Source organism: Nansenia antarctica (genome assembly GCF_963989245.1).
Source record: "Nansenia antarctica genome assembly, chromosome: 11".
NCBI lineage: Eukaryota > Metazoa > Chordata > Actinopteri > Argentiniformes > Microstomatidae > Nansenia > Nansenia antarctica.
This window is the reverse complement of record NC_137681.1, coordinates 30,100,706-30,125,158: the sequence shown is the minus strand read 5'-3', so window position 1 is coordinate 30,125,158 and position 24,453 is coordinate 30,100,706. Positions and strand designations below refer to the sequence as shown.

Genomic DNA, 24,453 nt, shown 5'->3' with positions numbered 1-24,453 from the left:
ATCATTAGTGATGGTTATCATTAGTGATGGTTATCATTAGTGATGGTTATCATTAGTGGTGGTTATCATTAGTTGTGGTTATCATTAGTGATGGTTATCATTAGTGGTGGTTATCATTAGTGGTGGTTATCATTAGCTGTGGTTATCATTAGTGATGGTTATCATTAGTGATGGTTATCATTAGTTGTGGTTATCATTAGTTGTGGTTATCATTAGTGATGGTTATCATTAGTGGTGGTTATCATTAGTTGTGGTTATCATTAGTGATGGTTATCATTAGTTGTGGTTATCATTAGTGGTGGTTATCATTAGTGATGGTTATCATTAGTGATGGTTATCATTAGTTGTGGTTATCATTAGTTGTGGTTATCATTAGTGATGGTTATCATTAGTGATGGTTATCATTAGTGATGGTTATCATTAGTTGTGGTTATCATTAGTGATGGTTATCATTAGTGGTGGTTATCATTAGTTGTGGTTATCATTAGTGATGGTTATCATTAGTTGTGGTTATCATTAGTGATGGTTATCATTAGTTGTGGTTATCATTAGTTGTGGTTATCATTAGTGATGGTTATCATTAGTGATGGTTATCATTAGTGATGGTTATCATTAGTTGTGGTTATCATTAGTGATGGTTCTCATTAGTGATGGTTATCATTAGTGATGGTTATCATTAGTTGTGGTTATCATTAGTTGTGGTTATCATTAGTGATGGTTATCATTAGTTGTGGTTATCATTAGTGATGGTTATCATTAGTTGTGGTTATCATTAGTGATGGTTATCATTAGTGATGGTTATCATTAGTGATGGTTATCATTAGTGATGGTTATCATTAGTTGTGGTTATCATTAGTGATGGTTATCATTAGTTGTGGTTATCATTAGTGATGGTTATCATTAGTGATGGTTATCATTAGTGATGGTTATCATTAGTTGTGGTTATCATTAGTTGTGGTTATCATTAGTGGTGGTTATCATTAGTTGTGGTTATCATTAGTTGTGGTTATCATTAGTTGTGGTTATCATTAGTTGTGGTTATCATTAGTGATGGTTATCATTAGTGATGGTTATCATTAGTGGTGGTTATCATTAGTGATGGTTATCATTAGTGGTGGTTATCATTAGTTGTGGTTATCATTAGTGATGGTTATCATTAGTGATGGTTATCATTAGTGGTGGTTATCATTAGTGATGGTTATCATTAGTGATGGTTATCATTAGTGATGGTTATCATTAGTGATGGTTATCATTAGTTGTGGTTATCATAAGTGATGGTTATCATTAGTGATGGTTATCATTAGTTGTGGTTATCATTAGTGATGGTTATCATTAGTGGTGGTTATCATTAGTGATGGTTATCATTAGTGATGGTTATCATTAGTGATGGTTATCATTAGTGATGGTTATCATTAGTTGTGGTTATCATTAGTTGTGGTTATCATTAGTTGTGGTTATCATTAGTGATGGTTATCATTAGTGATGGTTATCATTAGTTGTGGTTATCATTAGTGATGGTTATCATTATTGATGGTTATCATTAGTGGTGGTTATCATTAGTGGTGGTTATCATTAGTGGTGGTTATACCTAGTGATGATTATCATTAGTGGTGGTTACCATTATCACCATGGGAACCTTGCTTTCAAACTGCAAACATTAAGCTATGAATCTATTGTGTGTTTATAGATTCTGACTTAAGCTTTGAGCCTCACATCAAATCTATCACTAGAGATGCTTTTTATCATCTACGGAATATTGCAAAATTTAGACATTTTCTCCGGCAAGCTGATGCAGAAGTGTTAATGCATGCTTTTGTTATTACCCGTTTGGACTATTGTAACGGTCTCCTTTCTGGTCTTCCGAAGAAAGCTATTGGCCAGCTGCAATTAGTCAAAAATGCAGCAGCGAGAGTTTTAACCAAAACAAGCAGAAGAGCTCATAACTCCTATTTTAGAGACTCTACACTGACTTATCATTGCTGAGAATTGCTGTGAACACTTGCCGTGATTCATAGAGATATGTGTCATCTAACATAGGTGTCATCTAACATAGGTGTCATCTAACATAGATGTCATCTAACATAGGTGTCATCTAACATAGGTGTCATCTAACATAGGTGTCATCTGACATAGGTGTCATCTAACATAGGTGTCATCTGACATAGGTGTCATCTAACATAGGTGTCATCTAACATAGGTGTCATCTGACATAGGTGTCATCTAACATAGGTAGGTGTCATCTAACATAGGTGTCATCTAACATAGGTGTCATCTGACATAGGTGTCATCTTCACTGGAAATATCTTCAGATAATGTAGTAATAATAATAATAATAATAATAATAATAATAATACATTAGACTTATATAGCGCTTTTCTAGCCACTCAAAGATGCTTTACAAACTGAAAAGATCGAGTAGTAATAAAAAAAGAAATAAATGAAATAAAAGAAAGTATAGGGGCCTTACTGTACTGTGATAATGAATGAGCTTCCTAGATTACACCTGAGCGGTGGGGATGACCTCTGTATCCTGGAGTAGACTAATCCCAGAGAACTGGGAGTTCCTCCAACATATGAGACATTTATTGTTTAATCAAAAATATGGAACACTGCTTTTCCTAACTATGATGATCACCAGACTGAACACACGCAACCTGCCTCCATTACCCCAATCATCACCCACATAATAAACCACATAATAAACCTCTCCATCAAACAGGGACACGTCCCCCTTGACTTTAAAATAGCAAGGGTAACCCCACTGTATAAAAAAGGAAGCAAATTAGACCCAGGCAACTACCGACCTGTTTCTATTCTTAATTCCATCTCGAAACTTATGGAAAAAATAGTTTATGAACAGGTTGATAGGTACCTTACCGAAAAAAATCTGATGTATGAATTTCAATCAGGATTCAGAACATCCCATTCCACTGACACATGCCTTCTCTATTTGAACGACCACATCAACCATGAGGTGGACTCGGGCAAGTACTGCGGCATGGTTATGCTGGACCTCCAGAAGGCCTTCGACACAGTAGATCACCACATATTGTTAGATAAACTGAAAGCAATTGGGTTCGATAGAACATCGGTGAGCTGGATGCAATCCTACTTAGAGGGGAGGGAACAGGTGGTTAGTGTGAACGGAACACTGTCCCCCCCCCTCCCAGTGACCTGCGGCGTTCCACAAGGAAGCACCTTTACTGTTCCTAATATATGTGAATGACATGTCATCAGCATGTGATTGCAATTTGTTCCTGTTCGCGGATGACTCGGCTCTGCTGGTCTCTGACAGGGACATATTGCAGGTGGAAAAAGCGCTAAGCACTGAACTGAGTAGAATCTGCATCTGGCTAGCTGACAATAAACTATCAATACACCTAGGTAAAACTGAAACCATCCTATACGGATCCCCATCTAAACTCAGAAAGGCTGTAAATTTCAAAATAAAAGTGGGTAACATTAATATCACAAGAAAAGAGGATATTACATACCTGGGCTCCATCTTAGAGGCAAATCTTTCCGGAGATAAAATGGCAGCAAAAGTAATCAAAAAAGTGAACCATAGAACTAGATTCTTGTACAGGATATCCTCACTTGTCAGTAAAAACACACTGAGGACCCTATCAGGAGCTCTCATTCAATGTCACTTCGACTATGCCGTAACATCATGGTACTATAGAACCACAAAGGCCCAAAAAACAAGACTCCAGACAGCCCAAAATAAACTGGTTAGGCTTTTGCTAGGCCTCAACTATAGGACACATCTAACCGCTGCTCATTTTTTGAGCCTTGATTGGCTACGAGTAGTTGACAGAGTGCAGCAGCTTGCACTGGGCCTGGTCTTCAAGATACGCTACACCACAAAGACACCCAAGTACCTGTCAACATACTTCCAAAAAGTGAACAACGTCCACACATACAATACCAGAGGAAGCTCCACGAACCACGTTCAACCGCGTTGCACCACAAACAAGGGGTTAAACTCGTTTGCAAACTATGCAGTAAAAATGTGGAACGCCCTTCCTATAATCTTAAAGGAGTGCAAAACACTGCCCACCTTCAAAACCACTCTCAAAAAACATTTACAGGAGGCTGCAATCCGTAACTGGACCCTCTAAATCAAAAATCAGATTAAAAGACCCGAACTACCCACTGTACATACTTTGTGTTTTGTCCCCCGCCCCCACCTGTGGTGTATGTCCCCACCTGTCCTACCCGCTGTACATACCTAATGTTTTGTTATATTGTTCTTCCCATGATGGATGTATGTTTATCTTGTAGATAGTACTAGTTATTTGTCTGTATTATCTTGTAGATAGTACTACTTTTTTTTGTCTGTCTTACATGTAACGATGAATTGAGAATCAAGGACCCCAATTGAAATAAGCCAGTGGCTTTCTTGGGTTTTTATCCTGTTAGTTGACCTTGTATGTAATATGTACTTTCATGTACCTACTCCTGCAAATCTTCTAATAAAGTTTTCAATCAATCAATCAAAAACCTATAAAGGCCTATATTAAAATGAAATAGACTTACATTAGGCCACTGTGACTATTACGCAACCAAATGTACACAGTGGAATATATTTGATTATCAGGCACTGACTTATCCCTGGCAGAGCTAAGAAAGGGGGCGTGGCTTTTACTGGATGTTGAACTGTGTCTCATCGCGCGCATCAGGTAGCCTATAAAAGCCCTCGAGACGATGGAGAAAGAACAAGACACGCAACAAAACCGTCAGACCAGGCGCACCAGAAACAACCAGAAAGGCGCACCAGAAACAACCAGAAAGGCGCACCAGAAAAGCGCACCAGACCGTCGTGACCAAACAAGGCGCACCAGACTCCAAATAAAAGTGAGTTACCTTTTAACCTATTTTAAGCTACTACAGTAGATACAGTTGTGCTGATTTAGTTGATATCTTGTAGGCCTAATTGCAATTAGCAAATATTAAAAAGTCTGAATGTTTTATTGATTTATTATTTAATGTTTTATTTGATTCTTATTTGATTGCATGATAATCAATAACCCTAAATCATTATTTGAAACGTCAGGGTGAGGGTTATCCCTAGCCTATGATAGAGACCGTCCAGGTTGATTCATTTATCTCGTAAGCAACATCTCAGTACCCTGGACAGCTCCATACTGCGCATTGCTTCTGTTAACGTAACGTTCTCGTAAAAGAAAACCCTTAGCCTAATAGACTTTACCAGCAAAAAAGCTTAAATGATAACTCCGTGATAATTATAATCATTATTCTGATGATGGTTATCAATTGAACAACTGTGGTTAAACTTTTCTGCAAGTTCTGAAATCTGCGATGACAGGCTGGCATGTTTGAAAGTGAATGAACGGGATCTCTGCCTGCTGTTGCTCGTCGCAGATGGCCAAGCTGCTGAGACCCTGGGTGCCCCTCGTGGCCCTGGCCGTGTGTGTGCTGGTGTGTCTGGGCAGCTTCGCGGACGCCTATCCGCCCAAGCCGGAGAGCCCCGGCAGCGACGCCGCGCGGGAGGAGTGGGCCAAGTACCACACGGCGCTGCGTCACTACGTCAACCTCATCACGAGACAGAGGTAACATCTCCCGACTGACAGACAACAGTAATAATAATAATAATAATAATAATAATAATAATAATAATAATAATAATAATAATAATAATAATAATAACAATAATAATATTTATTTGTATAGCACTTTTCCTGCAAATGTTGCAGCTCAAAGTGCTTTAATCATTATATAAACATAATTTTATCATTTAGTCATTTAAAGGCAATATTAAAAAGATGGGATTTTACCCAGAACATATTTGCTGAGGTTGCATCCCTAATGTAAACTGGCAGTGCATTCCACAATCTGGGTGCATAAAATGAGAATGCAGCCTCACCAAATCTCTTCTTTTGTACATGTGGTACACAGTACGCATAATAGATTTGATGAAGAGGAAAAGGGTTAGGGTTACAGTGTCATTTTAGTCTTTTCTTTGCTTTTTAATAAATCAAAAGGCTTAAAGTCAGTGACAACTTGAGAGAACATTCTGACATCATTCATCATCAGACAGACAGACAGACAGACAGACAGACAGACACAGACAAACAGACAGATAGACAGACAGACAGACAGACAGACAGACAGACAGACAGACAGACAGACAGACACAGATAGACAGACAGACACAGATAGACAGACAGACAGACACAGATAGATAGACAGACAGACACAGACAGACAGACAGACAGACAGACAGACACAGATAGACAGACAGACAGACACAGACAGACAGATAGACACAGCATTATACGTTACACATCATTATAAACATCCTAATCTTGTTATTACCACTGAACCGCACCACTGCGTAGACCTGATTATGAATACACCATTATTAATGATTCATGCACCATAGTCTTGGTCTTTGGGGAAGATCCAACTCATTTTCATAGGAATTGCCAAAATCTTACTGCACTCCTCTCTCTCTCTTTCTCTCGTGTGTGTGTGTGTGTGTGTGTGTGTGTGTGTGTGTGTGTGTGTGTGTGCGCGTGTGTGTGTGTGTGTGTTGAGTGTGAGTCAGTATGCGTCAGCTACAGTGCTCCTTGTGCAATTATAAATATTTGTCTTTTTTTTTACCATGACATTATTTAATCAGAACCAGTCTTTGTTATCTGACATAACAGGTTTATATTGACCAATTCCATATGTTGGTTTAGAGGAAATCATGTGTGTAGTAGAAAAGTAAAAACTAAATTATAAAGAAATTCGGTCAGGTGTAAAAATATGTGAACCCCTTGGTTAAATCAAGTAGGTCAGTAGAATTAGGTGGGTACATCATTGGTCACCAAATGAACCAATCAAAGGAGAGATCTTTAGGAAAGAGTTTGGGTGCGACTCTGATCAATAGAGATAAGAAACCTGGTCAGTTTTGTGTTATCCATACAGGTGAAATACACCATGCCGAGAGGAAAGGAGATCTCAGAGGACATCAGGAAGAGGCTAGTGAGGCACAGCAGTCTGGGGAAGGCTATAAAACCATCTCAACAACATTTGATCTCTATCAGTCCACTGTGAGGCCAATCATTTACAATCTGAGAGCATTTAACATGACAGCAACTCAGCCTAGAAGTGGACGCCCTTCCAAAATATCCCCAAGAGCCATAAATAAATCCAAATAAAAAGAATAAATCAGGTAAAAGCCAACCCAAACATAACATCTAGAGATGTACAGACCTACCATGCTGCATCTCAGGTAACTGTGCAGGCTTCAACAATAAGAAGAACACTGAATCGAAATGGCATTAATGGAAGGGTTGCTATAGAACAAGGCCTCTGCTGTTTAAAAAGAACCAAACTGCCCTTCTTAACCACCTGGACATGCCTGAAGGTTTCTGGAAGTCTGTTCTCTGGACAGATGAGTCCAAAATTGATTTTTTGGTCACAATCAAACCCACTAGGTTTGTCGAAAACCACAACACTGCCTACCACCAAAATAACCTTATCCCAACAGTCAAGCATGGTGGTGGGAATGTCACCATTTTCTTTTTGTGTCCCTTATTTGGAATGTCTTTATTATGAATTTGGGTTTAGATAAAGATTTGATAAGTTCATTTTCATATTTTATACTCAGATAATGACCATCGCTGCAGGGTTCCCAAGCAGTGCTCTTTTGAGGAGCAGCCCTGTAGGCTATGTGCATGTGCGTGTGTGTATATTAGCATCTACATCTGTGCCTTGTGTGAGACACACTGTCCCATGTGGGGGCGTCTATAGTTTTTACCCTTCACCCGGCAGGGCCCTATTACCCCCCCTCTGGCAGCAGGGGTCTATCATTAGCAGGGCTGGATCTGTCAGGGTGAATGTCATCCAGCCCAGCCCCTCTACTCTCCACACAAAGGGAGGCTCACTTTTAAAAGCCCAGGCATTGATTTTAGTGAGCGTGTTCCAGAGAAGTCAGTGCTGTGGAGCAGAGTGTTATTGCCTTGCTAAGCATTGGTCATTGGACCTCAACATCTCTCTCAGTCTGGAGCAAACTGCTTGTGTGAGATGTGTGGGCCTGTCTGACTGCTTCTGTCCGCTGACTGAAGGTATTTGATGAACCCGCACAATGAGGTCTCCTCCTCCTCCCTCTGTTGCGTCTGGTAGTCTGTTGTTCGCGGGGAGAGGGGCTGCAGTACCGGCACATCACCACTGGGTGGCGGGATAAGCTCATCGGCTCGCTGCCTCAAACAGAGAGCCAGTTCCGCTCTCGTGCCGTGTTTGTGTCCCGTGTCGTGTGAGTCCTCCTCACGGTGTGAAATAAGGAACCGGAGAAAATAACTTTTGTAGCATTTGTTCTCCTCTTGACTGTCCGTTCTAACAGATGGACTAATAAAGCTGTATTCTATTGTGACGTGTGCAGGCCTGTGTGGTGTTGGAGTGACAGTGACACCTGTGTAACACCTGTCTGTCTCTCCTCAGGTATGGGAAGAGGTCGGCAGCGTCCGCTCCAGAGGCAGAGGTGGCCTGGCTGCTGTTCGGAGACGACTCAGAACGCGACATGACACCTCGGTAAGACTGGAGACATGGGGGGTTAGAACCAACAACCCTCTACATGCAGCCATGAGCCATGCACACTGACATGGACACACACACACACACACACACACGGACATGGACACACACACATACACATGGACACACACGCACATACACACTGACACACACGGACATGGGCACACACGGATACAGATACGGACACACACACACACACACACAAACACACACCACATACCACACACAGACGGACACACACACACACACACATTTAATATCTTTATTTGTGTTCACATTTTACAATAAAATTCTTGAACACAAACAGTATTAGTTGCACCAGCATAGGACACTCGATAATTCAAGCTTTAAATCTGTCTATGGGTACAGGTAGAAGCGTCTCCTCCATATGTGGCGGCTGCCAATTATTGCAGATATTGAGCAGAATTTTGCCACGGCCTTTGCTTTAGGCTTGTGAATTCCTGCCATCTGCAACCCCCTGACGACTAGTCTGTGGACATTACCAAGGCTTCCAAATATAAACACTAATAATTTACATTTGTACCCAAGCTGTACAATGACATCTTTGAGTGGATGGTACTTCACAACTTTGGTAAGAAAGGCCTCTTCTAGGCTGTAGTCAAACGCGCAACCCACTTCCAAAATGATGACCTCTCTACTGTCCTCATCGACAACAATAACATCTGGTGTATTGGCTGCAACATTTGAAAAATAGTCATATTCATTATTGCACAGGTTGAACATGGTAGTTGAGACACGTGTGTGTTTATAGGTTTTAACAGAGGGTGTAACATATGAGAGCATGTCCTTAACTAGCAAGTCAACAATTCTATCATGCCTAGCGATGCACACACACATGGACACACACACACACACACACACACGGATACGGACACGGATACGGACACGGACACACACACACACACCACATACCACACACAGACGGACACACACGCACATACACACTGACACACACGGACATGGACACACACACAGGGATACAGATACGGACACACACACACACACACACACAAACACACACCACATACCACACACAGACACAGACACACACACACACACACACACACATGGACACACACACACACACGGATACGGACACGGTCACACACACACACACACCACATACCACACACAGACGGACACACACACACACACACACCACACACACACACACACACACACCCACACACACACACACACACACACCACACACACACACACACCACACACAGACGGACACACACACACACACACACACCACACACACACACACCACACACACACACACACACCACACACAGACGGACACACACACACACACACACACACACACACACACACACACACAGTGTTCTGTGGACCCCAAATTCACACGTATGCAGTGCAGTGAGTCAGAGCTTTACTCCAGTAAGTACTGTGCTGCTAGACAGTCTGAGTGAAAGAGGGTATATTGTATATTGCATTTCTTCTCATTGTAACCTGCATTTTTACTTTACATATTTTACTTCTTCTATTATTGTTGATTTTCTATCCTGCTGTCGAAGAGCCTAAGCCTAAGAATTGGACTCTGGTGTACTGGTGTACCCGTACAGTCTGGATGGAATAAAAGCAATTCTGATTGGGATTCTGACCCCTGACCTATGACCCCTCTCTCTCTCTCTGTCTTCCAGGGAGGACAGCAGTGACCTGTGGTGACCTGCGGCCGTGCCCCCTGCTCTGCCCCGCACTGCGCTGACCTCCGACCTCCTGCTCAGATCCAGGGCCTCAAAATGGCCTCTTAGGCAGCTACACTCTGGACTGTGGGGCCTACTGTTTGTGATTGACATGCATGCATCTCTCATCCCTCTCTCTCTCTCTCCCCTCCCTCCCCCCCATGACTCACCAGTACATGTTTGTCTATGAATTGTAGATAATTTGTTATTGAAATAAAATAATTAATTAATTAAGTATGAACTTGAATAACATGGATTTACTTGAATATACACATTGTAGTGTTTATTTTTTCTCCAGAATCTTCTAAGAGTGAATATGTCTCAATCTATATAGAATACACCATCTGTCAGCACACACTTTATATTGCAGCCTTATAATACTGTACAATGCCAATATAAAACTGTTTCCAGTAGGGGACAGTATATTATAAGACACATTAAACGTTTATCCTCTACTGTATGTGTGCATTTTTTTTTTTTGCCCAGCTATTTTTATTTGCTCTTTGAGCCTCATGTATTACGATTTCTAATGCTGACCACATAGCGACCAGCTGCCCACACACACACACACACACACACACACACATGCACGCGCACACACACGCACACGCACATGCACACACACACACACACACACACACACACACACACACACACACACACACATTCTTACTTCGCTCAGTCCAGTCTCCAAGAGGAGGAGGAAAGTACTGTATCATCATTGTTTTATACAGCACTTGTCTATGATTGCAGATAAGAATCACAATTCAGAAACGTGGGGCCGTGGTACGGTTGGCAGCTGTGAGGGTTTACCCGTCAATCAGCTTTGGTGAGATCCAGATCCCTGCCATACAGCAGACGTTAGGCTGCTCTGGTCCAGCCGCGGGTCTGCGCCGTGGCACCGGGGACAGACAGGGACGGTTATCTTCTCCGAACGCAGCAGCGGTGCTCCGGGTCTGACCACCGGGTCTGACCACCGGGAGGGAGGAGACCGAGGGAACAGGTACGGCCGGTCGGTCACCGTGACTCATTTGTGAAAATCGAATTGGAATGCGTATGTGTGCTGATCAGATGCGTGGTGTTAACGCAACATCACATGGTGTTAGTGTATGAATGTGTTTACAGTAGGGCTCATTACTGTAGCACCAGGTGGTTATTGTATTGGACGCCAGAACCGCTTGTGTGACAGATCCATGAACGCTCCGCACAGCCAGGGGACCGTTCGTCAATCGTAGGCTACATGAACGGTGACATCGCAGATTGGGTCTCCTAGTATAATATCTCCTAGTATAATATCTCCTAGTATACTATCTCCTAATGCTTAAACCTCCTCCAGCTGACGTCCTCAGGCGGCGGTCACGTGCTTGTTTTCGAGCTGCACATTATGATGCACGCGCGTTAGGTTGTGATTTATTGATGAGTTGGTAATGACATAAAAGGCGAGAAGGACGCGAGCGTTTCTGCGTCTCAAAACAATCTCGAATGTCTTCTTCTTCTTCTTCTTCTTCTTATTATTATTATTATTATTATTATTATTATTATTATTATTATTATACCACAATGGAAGTGCCTAGGTCTATATAAAGGAACACTGCTTTGACCATGTCCGGTGTTGCATGCATCAAGTGGAGCTGGAATAAGACTGATGTCGAGCAGCTCTGTGCTGACTGGTCACTCTGCTCCCTTCTCCTTCCCCTAGCGGCTAGCCTAACCCTTCTCCTTCCCCTAGCCTAACCCTTCTCCTTCCCCTAGCCTAACCCTTCTCCTTCCCCTAGCCCAGGGGTCGGCAACCTTAAATGTTGAAAGAGCCATATTGGACCAAAAAACAAAAAAACTAATCTGTCTGGAGCCGCAAAAAATGTAAAGCCTTATAAGCCTTATAATGAAGGCAACACATGCTGTAAGTGTCTATATATTAGCCTACTATCAAAATAGTAGGCTACAAATACATAAGCCTTAGCACATATGCATACAACCGAATGCAAACGTATTGTGCTTTACAAAAGTGAAACACTAGGATAGCGTAAAGGGGGTCTCGGGGGTTCCCCCCAATTTTTTTTTTAACAGAGTAGATCCAATTTCGTGTATTCTGGTGCCTTTTAACAGGTGGGTTGATACTTTTATCTGGCTATACTAGCATGAGAAAAAATATGGATAAGTTTGTAATTTCATCCAGAGGAAGTGAGCAAACCAAGAGATCGTCAGCCAAAACATAGACAAATCTACAGACTGTAGACTACAGTACCAAATGAAAACTAGCCTCCCTCGTCCTCTTTTCACTATTTTAAGTTAAACCCTCTCAGACCCACAGGAACACCGGCGCTTCCAAATATCATACCTTCTTTAGAAGTTCATAATTCGGAAACGGTTTGAGCTAAAGACAAGCCGCTTTTTGCATTTAAAAGTAGGCAAATAGCGCTCACCGGGAAGCTCCCGTTCATCGATGTGCGTCGCCGATGTCCGTCTATAAATCTAGCCACAAAGTTGTAGACAATGTGGATCGTTTCTTGCTTTGCCTGCCGCAGTACTTCGTCAATCCCTGTGGATATAGGTCTACTCTTGAAAAAAACCTGTCACATCCAGTCTCATGTTGGGTCCAGTCTATATACTAGTCATGTGCCAACATATCCGAATCCTATTGGCCCTCGTACAACATTACAGCGTAAGCAGGGAGTTGTAGTTCAAGGAGAGACACCGCGGCAACGTAAAAAATATATCATCGTTGTTAATTTCCATTTGTGGTCAAAGCCACAGGGAGCCACTGAAGATGGGCAAAAGAGCCGCATGCGGCTCCGGAGCCGCGGGTTTCCGACCCCTGCCCTAGCCTCACCCTTCTCCTTCCCCTAGCCTAACCCTTCTCCTTCCCCTAGCCTAACCCTTCTCCTTCCCCTAGCCTAACCCTTCTCCAGCCAAGTCCAGCAGGTCTGATGTCATGTGATCCTTGGCAGGATGAGAGACCTTCTGTCTTAGCCACAGAAACATGATGTGTGGTACCTGTTCCCCTCCCTCCCTCCCTAACCTCTCCCTCCCTCCCTCCCTCCCTCCCTCCCTCCCTCCCTCCCTCCCTCCATCTCTAACCTGCCCCTCCCTCCCTAACCTGCACCTCCCTTCCTCCCTCCCTAACCTGCTCATCACAATCTCTTCAATTAGTTTGAGTAATTAACTGGATTCCTTCTCATTGGTTAACGTATGAATGAAGACAGAAAGTGACAGAGGTGGTTTGAATACGGTATGGATGCAGTGCTGCTGTGGTGTTGTGTTGGATGATGTAACATACAACATCCAAACCCATATTGTCCAAACCCATATTATTGGTACATCAATTGAAATACAGTCGGAAGGAGTAAAGACACTTGGCTGCATCTCAATAGTCTAAATGGAAGACATTTAGACTATTGAGATGCAGCCAAGTGTCTTTACTTTCAGAAAATAATGGGCCCTGGTTGATGAGGGTCAGCGGGGTAGTGGACCTAAGAAAGAGAGACAAAAGAGGAAGAGAAGAAAAAGATTAGATGCAGTGAAAACCAACATCACAGAGAATTGTGTTTGGGTAAACCAAATACAGTCAACCAAATCAACAGTGTCATAGGATGAACTAATTCTCACCTGTTGTGCAAAGTCAAAACTGTAGTGCATAGTGATTTCCCGGCTTGCTGGTGTGGAGGGGCCAAGAGAGAGATGCAAGTCCTCGCAGACCTTCGCACAGGCAGCATTCATGCGCTGGTACAGAGAACGCTCCTTTTCAACACGGTCTAGATCAGTGGTTCTCAACCTTTTTTGGGCCAGCGCCCCCCTGTCCATTATCCAGGTCTCTTATACTTCCCTGAATATTAATGTTGACTAATATTCTGTGTTATATAATTTAAAAAGCATGTCACTGAATGCCAAATAATAGATTTGATTTAACTGGGCAGTTGGAATATCATTATCATTAGTTTACCAGAGAGCAGAAAAGCCATGTGAATGTGAATAAAATGCTGTTTATGAGTGTTAAACAAACTCAGACAACATCAGAGAATACAAACAGACTGTTTTATGATGCTAATATTTATACATTTTTGATTAGACTTTGTTAACAAAGTTCCAAATTTCAGAGCACTGCGCTCTGGGAGCGCTCAGAGATGGGTGCTCTGACTGAAAAGACGGTTTGCCCGAGCGAACTGACCGTTCGTGCATTTACGAACGTACCTGTAATAACACTGCTGACAGCTGATCAATCGCAAGCAGACAGAGTAGTGGTTTCCTATAGCAACAAAAGACGTTGACAGCTGTTCGGAGTGCTTATGTGTTCGTTTCCAGGGCATCACATGAGGAGCAACATATCACTAAAAAGCGATCGTATATTTTAGTTTGTAAACGTTAAGACGAACACATCGCAATGCTAACCTCAGAATGGCACTAGGGATAACATCCACAACAACACTTAACAGTAATACATTTATGTAATATACTGTGATGAACCTGCGAGGGGAGGGGACATTCGTAGCTGATTTCTCCAGGTTAGATTATTGGTAAGCGACAGAGAACTTTCCGGACTGGTTTATTACAATACGATCGCTTTTTTGAGATAGGTTGTTCCTGCTGTGATGTTCTGGTATGGTGGTATGGTATTAGCACTAATTTAACTAAATTAAACAAGCTGTATTGAAAGGAAGCGAACGAAGCGAACGCATAAGCGCAGAGGGTAGTGTGTATACGCAGAGGGTAGTGTGTATACGCAGAGGGTAGTGTGTATACGCAGAGGGTAGTGTGTATACGCAGAGGGTAGTGTGTATACGCAGAGAGTAGTGTGTATACGCGGGGAGGGAGTATTTGGCACGACAGGCTTACGTCACCGGCGGGGACATGGACTGAGTATCAAAACTAACATAAGAAATATTCTCTCTCACTTATAGCCAACAATTACAATGAGCCTACAAACTGAAACACATGTCACTCAAGCAAAGCCTACAAGGAAAACACTCATAGAAATTAAACAAGACCGTAAATTGAACAACACCGTATCGCTGTTAGATGAGCAACACAAATTAAATAGCCTATTCCTCATAAATCTTCGCCAACTGGCTAAATCCAAAGACAATCAACTATTTACAGTTATATAGCCTATTCCACTCCGTGTTCATTTGCGGGTGCTATGCAAGAAAAGGATGGCAAGGGTTGAAAGTTGGCTTGTGCTAGCATTAGCTATGGTGCATCCATGGTCAACATGACATTACAGATGGGATGAACCGGGGTTCTTTCTATCGTAGACTAGCATAGTATTGCAATTTCTGCACTGTACATGAACTGTCAAGATTCTTCTACAATGCAGCTTACCCAGACACATTGAAAACTATCAAAAGCTCTGCCTTTGCTAGCTGAGTTTTTAGCTTAATCTTCTTGATGACACTCTCACTTTTTTGGGCGCTGCGCTACGTGTGTCTGCTTCACAGAGCCTGGCCAAGTTCAGAACACTGCGCTCTGGGAGCGCTCAGAGATGGGTGCTCTGACTGAAAAGACGGTTTGTCCGAGCGAACTGACCGTTCGTGCATTTACGAACGTACCCGTAATAACACTGCTGACTGCTGTTTTTCATGAGAAAAATACTTTATGCGTGAACGCCCCCCAAGAACACCTCAACGCCCCCCTTTTAAAAATATTTGTTCCAGCGCCCCCCGATGTTGTCTGAACGCCCCCTGGGGGGCGGTACCGCCCCCGTTGAGAAACGATGGTCTAGAATCTAGATGCTGCTCCTGCTTCTTCTGCTTGGCTGATTTCACCACATCCGGCAGATTGGCACTTCGGAACACTTGGTAGTTGTTCCTCTGGCACTCCCAGCACAGATCTGTCCGTGGTTTGGTGCTTGTTATGTCAGGGAGCAAGTCCCTCCACAGGTTTCGGAAGCTGTCCACACTAACAACACGTTGTTCTGCAAAGAAAGAAATTATGTTATGAGTACGACAGCTGTACATATTTACCCACACAACATAGTTTCTCAGTACAAAAAACATTTAATACGTCTGTAACTTATTACAATTCTACTGGACACGAGTTTAACACATGTGTTAAATATATATAGTTATATATTAGTATGACATATGATATATAGTTACATATATAGTATTTAATATTGTTATTGGATGGTTCCCTGATGATGGACGGTGGCCAAGATTGGTTGATCCCAAAGTAAATATTTAGAGATTGCTCAAGGTAGACAGTTAAGATAAAGTTTATTCACAGCGCTGGGTGTGTTCAGTCGCAGGCACAGAACGCACACAGTATGATATTCACAGTGGCTCTTATAGTATAGCTTCCTGCTGACACAGGGATCAGCTGTACATTGCAAATCATTATTCTCCTGTCAAACTTGTTGTTGACCATAAAGTGAGATGTACGTTCGACTCCCCTACATCCCATAATGGGTTGGTCGTCATGGCAACCCAGTTACCCGAGTCTAGTCGGCTGGTTGGCTGGTCCTAAATATACTGACCTATTGACCCAGTCTCTACACTGGCCCCCCTGTCAAGTTACATGTTGCAGGGTGCATGGCATGAGACAGAGGTTGGCTGATCTGTCAACAACTTAGATATTACAGCTTGATTATGCTTACTGATGAGTTTATACATAGTGTCTAGAGTTTACCTATGTGCAAAGAGAAACGCATCCTATCAGATATATAGTTACATATATAGTTATGTATAACGTTTACATACCACATTTTTGCAGAGCATCACTGTAGAGACGGTGCACTGAGGCTTTGCAGACATTAGATGGGAGCAGCTTTGCACTGTAGTTTCTATGCCCAGGATGACGGCCAGGTAGAACAATGGCGTGATCTTCGGCGTAGTTTCGGATGAACTTTACGACTCCTTTGATGTCCTTTGTCTGGAGAAAGTTTCTGTTTGTTCGTGGACACTTCTTCCTCTCGCGTGGTAGTAGCCCATTTTCCTTGTAGGATTGGGAAATGGAATTGAGGAGTTTGTTGCTGATCCTAAACAGAAAAAAATCTATCAGTTAGTTAGCTAGATGTATCAACACAACTTAAGAACAGCATTCATACAACACAACCAGAGGTGTCAAGTAACGAAGTACAAATACTTCGTTATCTTACTTAAGTAGACATTTTGTGTATCTATACTTTACTGGAGTAATAATTTTTCAGCCGACTTTTTACTTCTACTCCTTACATTTTCACGCAATTATCTGTACTTTCTACTCCTTACATTTTAAAAATAGCCTCGTTACACCTATTTCATTTCAGCTTGTTTTCATTACAGCTTTTCATCGTTAAAAAAACACACAAAAAAAAACTATCCAGATAAGTCGCGCCATCCGGATAGAGTGAATTTGATTGTGGTTGGATGAGAAGTATAAACATTATACCATTCCGACACCCTATTGGTTTGTACGAGATGCATTCCATCTGCTGCACATGACACAAATCACACTCCAGCAAGGAAAGCAGATGTATGTAGCCAAAGATGTCCGTGACCGTGCCAGAGACTCAAAATAACAGCGAAATGTCCCAACCAAGCACCAGCATCAACCAGGTTGATAGCCAGGAAGATCAGCCAACCCTTCTCCATCCCTGGCCGTACCTGGAAGAATTTTTTGAAATGGTTGGATGCAAAAACAACTCCTTTCGAATGCGCTGGAAGCTCTGCGCACCCAAGTACCACGAGCTAATGGCCTTCAAAAACTCACCGTCTAATTTGAAAAAGCATATTGAGGTAAGCTGAAAGTTTGTTATTATCAGTCGACATTTTGTAGTAACCTAGTAACGTACTAATGGTAAATTTGCAATTTTTGCTATGGCTAAGAACATGCCATGGTTTGCTTGCTAGCAGTAGGCTATGATTCAATGTTTCATTTGTAATCCTTCATGTGTTGAGGTCGGAGTTTTACCGTGTTTGTTGCTGTAAAGAGTTAATTATGTTCCCACGGGAGAAGAAATGTGCACGGTGTGTGCCATTAACAATAATGTTACTTTTCAGTCATGCCAGCAGCTGCTTGTGGTCCTAAAACAGCTTTAAGTGGCAATATTCTGGTCTGCTCAACATAATTGCATAGACCAGTGAAACTGCTCCCTAACTTGTAGTCTGACCTCCATTCATGAACTTCCAGTGTGACATTTAATACAGCGGAAGTCCTAGATAGTCTCAGCTTGTGGTTTGAGAGAAATAATATGAATCTCAATCTGTGCCTGTGCATTCATTTTCTCCACAGAAGAAACACCCCACTCGTCTAGAGAGGTACACACAACTTTCTTCAACAGCCCTCAAAAGGAAGTCATCCACTGAAGGTTCTTTGACCCCACCCTCCAAACAAACCAAGCTGTGGGAGGCTCGAAGAGTGTCCCAGGCAAGTGTGGATGAAGTAGTCCTCAAATTCATTGTCCAAGGCTTGCACCCATAGGTGAAAGTGGGCCGGAACGGTCCGGTGCGGCGTTCCGGCAAGACTTTCTGTGCCGGAACGCCGTTGGGGGAAGAGATGCAGCTGCCTGTCAATCAAAATCCGATTGCTGCAGAGTGCAGAAGCAATCACGATTCACGATCCATAATTTCCAACAAGGAAACACATGGCTGACGTTATGTTTCGTTGCGTCTATTTTAATACCTTTGAAAAGGACATGTTAACCCGCTTTACAGTAGACCCGACGCGACGCGACGTGGTTGGGTGGGCAGCACTGGGCACTGAGACAGTCCGACCGGGATTACAGTCGCGCCGTATGGAAGCATATAGTGGACTTAATTCAAATGTTAATGCAATTTGAGATTGCATTTGTATGTTCCACTTTTGCATGCATTCTTTCAGACAATATTCAAATTCAAATGCAATTCTAATGATTTGCATTTTCATTTTCATGTACCTGATGTGCACATTCGCTGTCAATATTAAAATGATAATGCAAAGCCATTTGACATTTAATTTTCAAAGTCATGCGCTGCTTTGTAACTGACAAAACTGACAAGTTCATTCTAATGTAAAAATTACTATGCAATCCCAAAATAGCATATTCATTTGCCACTTTTGCCTGCGTTATTTGAGTCAATATTCAAATTGTAATGCAATAATGTGATACGCAATTGCATTTACATGTTCTAGTAAACACATCCGCTTTGTAGCTGACAAAATTCAAATTTTCATTCTAATGTGAAAATGACTATGCAATCCCAAAATAGCATATTCATTTGCCATTTTTGCCTGCGTTATTTGAGTCAATATTCAAATTGTAATGCAATAATGTGATTAGCAATTGCATTTATATGTTCTAGGAAACACATCCGCTCATTAGAATTGCATTTGAATTTGAATATTGTCTGAAAGAATGCATGCAAAAGTGGAACATGCAAATGCAATCTCAAATTGCATTAACATTTGAACTTAGTCCACTATATGCTTCCATAAGCAAGCCGTGTTGCCAGATTGGGCTACTTTTGGTCACACTGGACGGGTGGATTCGGCAGCTTGTAGACTGGTTGGGCTGGAAATTGTCAATTCCATCTGGCAACCCTGGTAGCAAAATATGTGCATACGTATCTGGTAGCCTACTGGTACTTTCAAATCGCATCGTATTATTATTATTATTATTATTAATAATAATAATTACAATTTACAATACAAATACAACAATTGGAGGTCCCTCAAAGAAAATTTGGGCGCACTGCGCGTGCACAACATCAACCTCCAAGGCTTGATTTTGACCCAGGAAAAACCCTGGTATGTACTGTATAACATGATAGCCATCATATACTGTATACTGGTATACAGTATAGCCACTGTATATAAGATGATGACCAAGGGTCTTTCTGCTGCTGACCAAGGGGTTGAGTTCACTTGATGAGGCCCAATTTTGTTTTAGACTCTGTAGGCTACTGTATTTGTTTATTAAGACTTAAGATATATTATCTGAATTTCTCTTGTTTTATCAAATGTTTCAATTATTTTCATTTCTTGTGCTGGTTTAAAATTGCAGGAAACTAGCACAAATAATTGTGTGGGAGAGAGGGGCCGCCGCTACCAAAACGTGCACAGTTTTGGGTCGCTCCACCACCAAAAACTCTCACTCCAAACTTTTGGTGAAACATGGCAGCCCTAAAGTGTTTCTAATTTCGACACCAACACCACGATGTGTGTGTTCAGGGATGCATGAAGCTGGGGGCAGGAGGAGAACAATATGAAACGATGAAGGTTGGGGTAGTAGCCTATAGTTCCTGTAAGAAACTCAAACCACTTTCACCCCTGCTTGCACCCACCACACATTGTTCAGCAACAGGGCTTCATTGAGCTTGTGCAACATCTTCAGCCAAATACAAATGTCATGACGCGTAATACTGTTGTTAACAAAGTCACAAAGGCCTCTGTTGAAATGAAAAGAAAACTGAAAGCTGCCCTTAGTGAAATTGAGTTCATAGCAACAACAACAGACTGCTGGTCGCGGTTTCATTGGTGTCACTGCGCACTGGTTTAACCCCCAGACCATGCAGAGATCCTGTGCTGCCCTGGCATGCAAGCAACTTAAAGGGTCACATACCTTTTCTGCCCTGGCTGGTGCCCTAAATGATATTCACACAGAATTCAATGTCAGAGAGAAGATCTACAACTGACAACGGATCAAACTTCCTGAAAGCCTTCAGAGTTTATGGGCAGACTGACGAGAACAACAATGCTGAACCTGTAGGAGAGGGTGATGGAGAAGAGGATGATGGTGGCCAAAATGATGATAACGATGAAGAAGAGGAAAGTTGAATTTGTTGATGCCGGAGCCCTGTTGGAAGAAGATGACTACTTAGAATACCAGCTACCCAAGCACCATCGCTGCGCCTGCCACCTCCTCAATTTAGTGTCCACAGTTGATGCTTCAAAAGCAGAGGTCAACCCACTGTACAAGCGCGTGTCAAGGTCCACATTTGCCAAATGCTCTAGCCTGTGGAATAAAAGTTCAAGATCAACCACCGCATCTGAAGTAATTGAAGACCACTGCAAACTCCAACTCGTAAGGCCTGTTGCTACAAGGTGGAATTCACTCTTCTCAGCCGTAGAAAGAATAGTGAGAATAACACGAGAACAAGGCGAAGGAGCCCTTGCAGCTGTCTGCAGTGAACTAGATACACCCAAGTAAGTGCTTGTTTTTCTGCCTTACAGTTAATTAAGTGATTAACAATAGATTAAGTCACAGTTTTATACTTCGAATACTGTAGAACACGTATGCACTATGCCAATATGCAGTCCCCATATTTACTATGAATGTGATTTGTAGCAACACAACTTCATTTCTAAAAGTCTCAGATGACAATATTTTTCCTTTTTAATGATCAGTTCCTCCAGTTGAAGGTGCTACATCAAGTAGACTTAATGTTCCATGTTGTGTTTTTCTCTTCTTCTTTGTACAGGTTTACTCCAGTGGAACTTGCATTTCTTGCAGAATATGCGAAGACAATGAGCCCAGTTGCAAAGGCACTGGATGTTCTTCAGGGAGAAACCAGTGTGCAGATGGGATGGTTGGTCCCCACCATAACTCTGCTAAGGACCAAGCTACAGCACCTTCAAGTCGCCTCCAAGTTCTGTGAGCCTTTGATTGCTGCACTTCTTTCAGGCCTTGAGAAACGCTTCGGAGAGATGCTTGCAGATCCAGAACTGATAGCCGCAGCCATTCTAGTTCCCAAATTTAAGACCTGTTGGACAAGTGACGAAAATATCCTCAAACTTGGTAAGTGTCTCACTTCCGCTTAATATGTGTAATTTCTATGAAGACAGTGACATTAGTTTGAAATTACATTTAATGACACACACACACACACAACACTATCCAATACACAGTTACAATACTGCCATATAGTCTAAATTGTCATGATTTTTGTTTTTTATTCCACAGGCCTTCACTATATCAGAAGCCACTTGGACTGTCAGGCCGAGAAACACTTCAGTGAGGGCTCCCAATCGTCTGAGGAAGAGGACTTCTTTTCCTCCTTGAAGAAGACCGGCCCTCTTGAAACGTCCCAGCAGTTGGATGCGTACCTGGGGTGCCCAGGAGACACAGTAGAGGTACTGAAGACCTTCCCAGCTGTGTGCCAGCTATCACTCAAACTTAATACGGGACTCCCTGCCTCAGCAGCCTGTGAAAGACTGTTTAGTGTCGCAGGGCTGATCTTCAGGCCAAAAAGAGCATGCATTGGCTCAAAGAACTTTGAGAACCTGCTGCTTTTGCGGCTGAACAAAGCTTATTGGTAACTCTGATGCTGATGTAGATTGTGTGTATGTGTGTGTTTTTTCAGGAAATATTGAATCACTACTTTGTTATGGTTTGTATGGTTTTGCCCTCACAGTTCCAATAAAGGCTATTGACTTTTGACTTTTGATGTTTGACTTTTGACGTTTGACTTTTTGCACCATTACAATACTTAGGCAACTAGTCATCATATCTTTCGTGTTCACATGTTAATGCTCAGTAGTACACATATATGGTTCTTTAATGTATTTGCATTGTACTAAAATGTGTTCATTTTCAATGGGCATAAATGCGTCTGAAACAAGTGCATCCCAAATTTTTCAACATTAACATTTTAATAATAACATAATAGTCATTATGGCCTCAACCAGGTCTCGGGGTGGTAAAAGGGTAGCCCCTCGGCCCCGAGCCTGGTGGAGTGGAGAGGAAAAACAACTACCCATACGCCGAAGTCATTATGGCCTTTAAAAAAAAAATTTGGGGGGGGAGGTGGGGTAGTGCACTTTTGGCCCCTGTGGCGTGGCCTAAGCTTTTGTCCTTAATGGCATTTTTTCCCCCTTACATTACTTTTACTTTTATACTTTAAGTAGTTTTGAAACCAGTACTTTTATACTTTTACTTGAGTAAAAAGCTTGAGTTGATACTTCAACTTCTACAGAAGTCTTTTTAAACCATAGTATCTATACTTCTACTTGAGTAATGAATGTGAATACTTTTGACACCTCTGAACACAACAGAAGAACAGCATACGTACAGAAAATGCTAGCTAGCTAATGCGGCTAACCCAACCGGGAACAATAGAAACACTCAACTAACTGTACACAGTGTGTATCTGATGATACAGAACATAGGCCTACTAGCTAATGCTAGCTAGCGAATGTTACTTAGCGAACACGGCTAACCCAATACAAACGAACAGTTTTAAAGCACAAACTCACCCGAGTACAAAGCAGAATGTGTTGCGGCATACGGTGATCCCTTGAAATCCGTATGTGGTCCTAGTAAATTTTCGTTTCCTAGGGACCTTCTTTAAACCTTCAGTCATTCCTGAACGATTCATCGTGTTCAACAACATTCCAATTACAAGCATGTCTCGGTTTTCTTTTGATAACGACGCACAATCTAACCGAGTATCACGAATGAATTCTGGAGACAATCTTGTACTGCAAGATATTTTGGGTCGAGAGGTATCTTTCCGTCTCCGCTGGCAATTGCAATCAAATCTTCTTATGAAGTCCAATTCTGTCTCTAGCTGATTATTCTCAACCTCGTCAAATCATGCTTCTTCGTTGGGATCAGCATTTGGATCAGAAGTCGTGTCCTGAATTCATCGATGTACGAAGTCATAAATTCTCCATTGTCGATCTTCAAACCAGCAGCTGAAATTCTGTTGATTGCCTCAGCAAGCGTTTGGGAGTCCATGTTCGAAAAAATGTAAACACAGAGAATGAAAACATTCAAACATACACTCTTTTTATCCCACCCCCTCGCTCAGCTATTGGCTACCTCAGTCGAGCTCAACAGCCAATCATACCAAAATGGAAGCTATGTTATTTCAGCCCACCCCCTCAAGCGCATCGGAAAAAGCATGACAAACAAGCTCATTTTGTTGATAGATTATACTTATTTAATGAACGTAAAACTGTTCGGAAAAATAACGAGTGGGTACTTTAAATCTTCAAGTTGAATGTTAGATAAAAAACGAAAATCTGACTTTTAGGTCAGAAGTAGTTTGAAGACTGATTTGACGTATATTTCTGTTTTGCGCCAGGTAACTCCAAATACGCTAAAGTGACACATATATATAGTGGTATCGACCGCTGCCACAGTATTTATTCGTCATTTTAAGACGGTGGTTCAAATCCCTCTTCTGACACACTTTTTACTGCATTTCGTTGTCTGAATCTAATCTAAAATCTCATCTAAAACAGTATGTAGGCTATAAAATGATGGTGTAGGCTAATTTAC

General features: G+C 42.0%; 1 protein-coding gene across 1 annotated transcript; it reads left to right on the top strand.

Moving 5' to 3' along the window:
* Positions 1-5,385: 5,385 nt before the first annotated feature.
* LOC308168084 (peptide Y-like) lies at positions 5,386-10,260 on the top strand (the record flags this gene model as incomplete). Its single annotated transcript, XM_080542559.1, has 3 exons — positions 5,386-5,573; positions 8,452-8,541; positions 10,236-10,260. The coding sequence occupies 3 exons, from the start codon at positions 5,386-5,388 to the stop codon at positions 10,258-10,260; spliced, it is 303 nt and encodes a 100-aa protein (XP_080398685.1).
* Positions 10,261-24,453: the final 14,193 nt, after the last annotated feature.